The sequence below is a fragment of the Erythranthe guttata genome, chromosome 10, assembly GCF_056151865.1.
Source record: "Erythranthe guttata isolate IM_541 chromosome 10, IM_541, whole genome shotgun sequence".
Classification (NCBI taxonomy): Eukaryota; Viridiplantae; Streptophyta; class Magnoliopsida; order Lamiales; family Phrymaceae; genus Erythranthe; species Erythranthe guttata.
In genome coordinates, this window is record NC_142542.1 from 18,446,430 (window position 1) to 18,454,134 (window position 7,705).

The 7,705-nt window shown below is 32.3% G+C and overlaps 1 protein-coding gene across 1 annotated transcript; it reads right to left on the reverse strand.

The window, feature by feature from the left end:
* Positions 1-3,720: 3,720 nt before the first annotated feature.
* On the reverse strand, positions 3,721-7,461 carry LOC105959907 (putative protein S-acyltransferase 1). The gene is made up of 6 exons (XM_088824202.1): positions 7,015-7,461; positions 6,725-6,904; positions 5,837-6,142; positions 4,798-5,019; positions 4,076-4,542; positions 3,721-4,001 (listed from the first exon to the last, which is right to left on the reverse strand). Exons 1-5 carry the CDS (start codon positions 7,111-7,113, stop codon positions 4,081-4,083), a joined length of 1,269 nt encoding a protein of 422 aa, XP_088680328.1. The 5' UTR covers positions 7,114-7,461; the 3' UTR covers positions 3,721-4,001; positions 4,076-4,080.
* Between the last annotated feature and the right edge of the window lie 244 nt (positions 7,462-7,705).

Consider the following 7,705-nt stretch of genomic DNA (forward strand, 5'->3'; position numbering starts at 1 on the left):
ATTTTTTTTCCCGCCGGATTCCGGCGTTGACTTTTCAAAAAAAAAAAATTTCGACGGTTTCCGGCGTTGACTTTTTCGATTTTTTTTTTCTTTCTTTCTATAACTTTTTTTTCGTTTAAACAACAATATTGCTGTGATTGACAGTAATATTAACTATATTACTGTTAAACACAGTAAAATTAAACTAAACTACTGTTTAACACAGTAATATTGTTATATTAATCTCTAGCACAGTAATATTAACACAACAAAACTCATTATTAATGTGTAATAGAGTAATATTACTATGTTGACCGTTCAACAAATGTAAACATAATAAAAAACCAAAAGGATTAATATTACTGTGAGTGACAGTAATATTACTATAACAACATAATATTACCGTCAACCACAGTAATACTACAATAATAGACAATAATATTATTACGTTACTCCATGAATAACACAAACAAACAAAAAATCCAAACAAAATAATAATATTGATGTGGTTGACAGCAATATTACTATAACAACAGTAATATTACCGTCAACTACAGTAATATTATTGTGTTTACAGTAATATTACAATAATAGACAGTAATATTATTACGTTACTCCGTGAATAACTTAAACAAAACAAAAAACCCAAGAAAATAATAATATTGATGTTGTTGACAGTAATATTATTGTGTTTACAGTTATTTTACTGTCAACGACAGTAATATAATTACGTTGACTTGTCAACAAATCAAACAAAAAAAAAAACAAAAAAACAATAAAATAAATAATAATATTACATTAATTTACTGTCAACGACAGCACAATTACATAAATGTATTGTCAACGGCAGTACAATTACGTTAATTTACTGTCACTGACAGTATAATTACGTTAATTTACTGTCAGTGACAGCACAATTACGGTCAACGTTTAGCGGCGGACGTAAAAAAAAAAAAAAAAAACCAAAAAAAAACTCAAAAAAACACTAAAAAAAGTCAACGCCGGAGACCGCCGGAAACCGGCGAAAAAATCCGGAAGAAAAGAAAAGAAAAAAGCAAAAAAAAAAAAAAAAAGTCAACACCGGAAACCGGCGAAAAAATCCGAAAGAAAAAAAAAACAAATTTTTTTTTGAAAAGTCAACGCCGGAATCCGGCGGGAAAAAAAAAGTTTTTGAATTTTTTTTTTTTGAAAAAAAAAGTTTTGGGTCAAAATTGAATAATTTGTGAATTTGGGTTCAAATTGAGATTAAATTAAGTTAAAGGATGAAATTGGAGCGTATTAAAGTATGCTCCAAAAAAAAGTCAAAATTGAATTTTTTGTGGTCAAAATTGGATTTTTGTGGACAAAATTGATTAAATTGGGGTTACAATTAAGAATTGGGTATAAATGGTTGAGGGTAATATTGGGATATACATGAGTGTTTCCTTTATTTATAATAAATATTAAAGGGGTGGACTTATTGGTGAAAGAGATATAACCCCTAAACCTAGAATAATAAACATGCTTGGTTGGAGACTTTATCACAAAAACCCCTAAACAATGTTTTGAAAACCGGACCGGACATCAACCCGGCCAAGCTACCGGGTCACGGTTGAACCGGTTCAACCGGGGTCCAACCGGGTTTTTGTATTTTTTATTTTATTTATTATTTTCATATAGTTTAAAATATAATTATATTATAAAATATCAATTGAAAATACAATCCTTTGATAATCAACCTAAAAGTTTAACAAATAAATTTTAAACATAAAATTTAAATCAATGTACCTAATATCATATATACAGAGTCATAATTTAGAAATTTACAAAAGTAATATATATATTATTTTAATTTTACTTTCACTAATACCTTTTCATTATTTTACGTTTCATTTTCCTCCACCACTTAACCCTACTTCTCTCTCTATCTCTCTATCCTCTCTCTTTCTTTCTCATACTTCCCATCCCAACTCTACCCACATACAGCCGCCAACAATTCTTTGTTCTTACTCAGTATTACCAAAGTCCTACTCAAGCCCCCTTACTCTCATTTCTTTTGTTTATTCTTCTTATATTTTCTTCTTTTAATTGATTGGCATACAAAATTTTCTCTCAATCCTCAGATTCAGTAGATCCGAAAACTCTTGCCCACATTTTTCTAGTTTTCTGTTCTTCTCCCTGACCACACCGTAAAAATCAGCCTCTCCTTCCTTTTATTTACAAAAACCCGGTTTTGGCCGGTTCCGGGTTTTCTCGGTTCAACCGTGGATTTCACCGGGTTTTTGCTGTTCAACCGGGTTTTTGCATCTTACGGGTTTATGTGTTGAACCAGACCGGACCCCTCGCCGGTTCCCGGTTAAACCGGTTCGACCGGCCGGTCCGGTCCGGTTTTCAAAACATTGCCCCTAAAATCTTTGCACAAGACCAGTTCCCAATAAATGTCACAATATTTTGACCTATATGGTATTTCAATAGGGGCATGCTAAATCCCACACTAAAATTTACTAAATCCCAAACATAAATTAGAAAAAAAATTCTCTCTCAACTCAAATTTTCTCTAAAATGATTTTATCCAACTTACTCAAAATTCATTAATTTTTTACGTGAATAATCATAAAAAATGAGCTCCGTTTTATTTAATATTTATTCAATTTCATTAAACCTTTTTAAATATTCAAATTCATATCACTTCGAATATTTTTCTTAAATTCCAACTTTATTTTAGTTTTGAACATGTGAAGATTTTTGTCAAATTCGAACTTGGAATGCTAGGGATGTTTTTAATGTGTAATTTTGTGAAAAAAATTAGGGAAAAATGGTGGGAAAAGAGAAGAGAAGATTTTGATAAAAATAGTGTGGGATTTAGCATTTCAGATTTCAATATACATAGACACCATTTATATGCTAATTCCATCACACAAAAAAATAATTATACCGTCAAAATTTAATACATCGGGTGGTTTGCATTATAGATCTACATAAATAACCAAATATGAGTTTTTGTATTATTACGTGTATATCGGTAGTGTAAGATCACGCGGTGTTATTTTTAAGTATAGCTAGCATCTACAAAATTAGTAATTCTCAAAGTTTCAATCTAGTTTTAAAGTATTTGGGTACCCAAAAAAAAAATCAAAATTGAATTGAAAGACTATGTAAAAATTCTCCCTGAGGTAAGATCTATTACGAAAGAACCCCTTATTTTTTCGTAATTACATCCATCTCCTATAGTTTGTAGACTTCTTACATTAACACCCTATTATAGGGGGTGAATGTAAGAAATTTACAAACTGGAAGTGGATGGATGTAATTTTTCACAAGAATAGTTTTTGTTTTTTTTTAATTACATTTAAGAGGTGGTTGTAATTTCCTTTAGTAAATAAGATGGGTAAATAGTCCTTAACCACTATGTGGTTACAAGCTTTTGTAGATGAGCCCCTTGTAATATCGGCACATAATCCCCTTGTGGTTTACATGGGGTAGGCTCTGTTAATTTTTCTGTCAAACTTAACCGCGTGTCATCTACAAAAACTTGTAACGAAAGGGGGTTAAGTGCTATTTACGAAAATAAGATTAAACCCACAGGTTTGGGGCGTTTATTGACTTCTAAATTTTGGGCTTTTTAGCTTAATTTGGCCCATCACTAATCAGTAAGTAAAATTTGCTTAACTGTAAATTCACTATCATTAACAACATGAATATAATATGAATTATATTATTAAACAAAACACCAGAAAAAATAAATAAATAAAGAAGACTTAATTGTTAGAAGACAATCTTTTCAGTAATTCAAAGAAATAACTCATCACTAATCCTTCATCATATTTTCCTGCTGTTCCAAAATAAATATTTAATTCTAATACTCCAAAAATAAAAGAAAAATGGAATAAAATTAAAAAAAAAAAAAACAATAACAATAAAAAAGAAAAGAAAAGTAAAAATAAAAAAATCTATCATGCCACATATAAGAAGTAATTTACATACAATGTTTCAATATTCACAGCAAAATTCATTCCTTAGCCAAATCTCCAAACCTTTTTACTCTACAAAAACAATCAACATCACAAATCAAAACACACACATATAATTAAAATTAATTAATTAATTAACTAATTACCTTAATTATCTCCGAAGAACTGCAGACGATGTTCGCTGAGAACCGACGTCGGTCCCACAGTCATCATCATCTACGACACTATCTTCGACACCATACTTGCCTTCTTTGTCGTCGGAATGAAAGAAATAAGGATCACTACTAATTTTGCCACCTTTATCTTTCTTCAAGCTTTCATCAATCCCACTATAATCCAAATTCTGCAGAATATTCGGAACCGCCTTTCCATCCTTGCCATGTAAACCGAGCTCTAGGTCGATTATCTTCCCGTTCGGTTTGATGATTTCACCCCCGAATTTTCTAGTTATCGATTCCGCAAACAAATCGTCTTCTTCCGTCACCCACTCGCGGAAGTTGACCAAGGAAGGCACCGTCTTGGAGAAAAATATTTCCTTGAGGTTCTTTACCATCCCTCGATTGTACGGATTTTCCTTCTTGTCGTAACGGTATCGGAAGTTCTCGTACGTCGTCTGTCCAAATATTGAAAAATAAATAAATATTTATATAAAATGATTAGTGGTGGGGGTTATGGCCCCCATGCTGGCTCCGTCACTGAATATATATTTGTAAATGGTTTACAAATATCATGTATGTATACTTAATGGTCAAGTTTTTATTGAGATCTCTTAGTATGATTAGTGAAAAAGATTTAATTTTTGTATTAGAAGAAAAAAATTATTAAAATTTTGAGAAGTCTTAGGAAGAGAATTAAGGTTGCTAATTACCTGATTAGTGCACATAAGATATAAATGGAAGACGCTAAGCCCGCCGACGAACCAAACCGAAATGAAGCAGTAAAATACTAGGATAACCGATATGACATCCTCGGACATAGTTCTCAATACAGGGCCCGGTTCTTTAAGGAGGTCCAACAAAGAAAACGTGAAAACGTACAAGCACAAGAGCGTTGACGTCGACACAAATAAGATGAAAGTCCGGTAATTTCTCTGCACCAAAATCAACACCAAAGAAGATAAATTATACGAATACTCGTCGACTTACCTAACAAAAAGAATAACAAGTTTATTGCATTTAGTATTTCTGTGTTATCTCGAACTGCTAAAAAACTCCCCGTATTATTAATATTAGCAAAAAAAATATTATTATTCATTAGCCAAAAGTTTAAGCAGGTGCGGCCCTGGCCCAGGGCGAGCAGGGCCCAGGCCCAGGGCCCACTTTCCAGTGGGACTCTAAAAATATTATATTTTTTATTATTATTTTATAATTATTTATCTTTTCTCTTCTTTCAGCCCCTATTCTCTCCATCTCTTAATTTTTCAACACCCACTTTCCATATTAATTTTTTTGACCCAATTCATTTTGTCATTTATCTCTCTCTATTTTTTTTTCACCCAATCTCTGTTGTCCTCTTACCCCTTATCTCTCATTTACATTGTTTTACTCTAATTTAATTTTTCTTGCACTCCTATATATTTCTCTATTGTTAGTTGCTACAATTTAATCTTAGTTGTTTTTTCCATGTTATTGGTGTTTTTATTTCTCAAAAGTAAAATACTTTTGTTAAATTAATTTTTTTTTTCTAATACCCATTTTTATTTAATACATCTATATCTTACACACACGCTATATATATATATATATATATATATATATATATATAATTCGGAATTTAGGGCATCGATTTTAAGTCTTGCCCAGGGCCTCCAATCACCCAGGACGGGCCCTGAGTTTAAGCTGTTAGTGAGATGAATCATTTAATATTTATATCTCCAACAGTAAAAGTATACGGATAAGCAAACTTACGACTCCAATACACTGTCCCACCCAGGGGCAGTGGTGATCGAATCTCTGGACGCAATTATTGCATATGGAGCAATGAGAAGCGCGCGGTGGGCGGTACAAAAGACAAGTGTCGCAGTACTTCACTCGTATGGTGTAGCCGTTGACAAAGACATCCTTAGTCCTAGGTAACTTCAAATCGGGGGTTGCACTATTGACCCACTCCATTGATGTAAGAGAACTCGATACGCTCTCCGCTTCTGGCGGCCTCGTGTTCCTAGGTACTATCCCGGGATTTCTTGCGGCCGTCATGTATAGAAAAATCAAATCCTGTGAATTAACAAAATTAAATAATCACAGTGATATATATAGAGTTTTTTGCATTTAGCTAGTACTCGTGTATTGTATCTAATTGCGAAAAATTCCCCGTCTTACAAATATTAGCAAAAATCTCATTATAATGTTTTTTTATGGCACACGACCCCCTAAAATGTGAGTTTTTAGGGGGTATTTTGCTAAAAAAAAGTTGAATCACGGGGAGTTTTATAATAATATAACATTGAAAGTTTTTTTGTAACAATTAGAACAAAAACATGGGTGCCAAAAAAAATGTTTACTGCTTTCAGCACACATGTGTTTACTCTAATCGTTAAAAAAATCTCGTGTTATTAATATTAACAAAACAAAACCCTCCAATTCAACTTTTCTAGCAAAACTACCCCCAAGAACTTCACCATTTGGAGGTGTGTGTAATAAAAAAAAATGCATTTTAGGAGGGTTTGTAATTTGCTAATAATAATATCAATTACATTGTTACCTTTTTTAGCAATCCGATACAATACAGGGGTACCGAATGTAATAAAAATGATTTGTACAATATTGTTTTCTTGAAATGTGAAAGAATTTGCTAACCAAAACCGTGAGGAGAAGCCCGACTATTAATACGACGTGCCCGTATAAGTAGTTGGCTTCGGAAATGCCCAATAGTGTATCCATGCAGAATACTAACGCGGGTGCTCCAATTAGAAAGGTCGATAGAAGAACCGACGATGCATCGGGACCAAACACCAATCTTCCTCCACATACAAATTTCTAAAAAAAAACGGAACATCGTTTAATTATTCGTGGTGATCTAGTACGTAATGAAATCAAAATTAAATTAGGGGAAAAAAAAAATAGATAGAATTAATTAAGAAACTTACATTGCGACCCTTCCAGACTTGATAAAGGCGTGCCTTCAATCTGGGAGGATCCATGGAAATGGCGGGCGGGTCAGAAACTTGATTTCCGGACCCACCCATCAAAGAGAGAGATAACTGTTTCTCAATCGTTTTTTTTTTCTTTATTTTTTTTTTTATTACGTACGTAAAACGGTAATATCCATTAATGGGTGAGAGAACAAGATCAAGAAATTTCAGAGGGGGGCAGCAGTTTCAGGCATGGAGAGGAAGAAATCTGTAAGAAAAAAAAAATCTCTGTTTTTTTTTTCTTTCTTTTTAAATTTTTTTTTTCTTTATTTTTGATCTACATCCTCTCTCTCCCTAAACATAATTTTCCCCACTGATTTCTTTGCTTCCTCTCTCTCTCTTTGGTTGTGTATTTTCTCTCACAAAGTGACTATTTTTATTTTTTTTTCTATTTTATTTATTGGATGTGACAACGGTTGGCTTTCAGGGTATCCAAATTCAAGCGGATTTTTCGCGCCAACATCTTCAATTGGAGTATATCACATTTATTAATTATTTTAATTCATTATTCAAACTCATGAAAATTAGAATATATTTATTTTAATTCAGCTTATGTAAAATAGTATGCCTTGTCAAAAAATAAAGTTTTTATTTTACATACCACCTAGCCACCAAATAAATAAACTAGGAATAAACTCAAACTCAA

Excerpts from the sequence above, each read along its gene's own strand:
- LOC105959907 (XM_088824202.1), bottom strand. The coding sequence starts at position 7,113 with ATGGGTGGGTCCGGAAATCAAGTTTCTGACCCGCCCGCCATTTCCATG. Across the intron at positions 5,020-5,836 it reads TGGGACAGTGTATTGGAGTC|AGAAATTACCGGACTTTCAT; the intron begins GTAAGTTTGCTT and ends ATTTTGGTGCAG. Across the intron at positions 4,543-4,797 it reads ATCTTATGTGCACTAATCAG|ACGACGTACGAGAACTTCCG; the intron begins GTAATTAGCAAC and ends ATATTTGGACAG.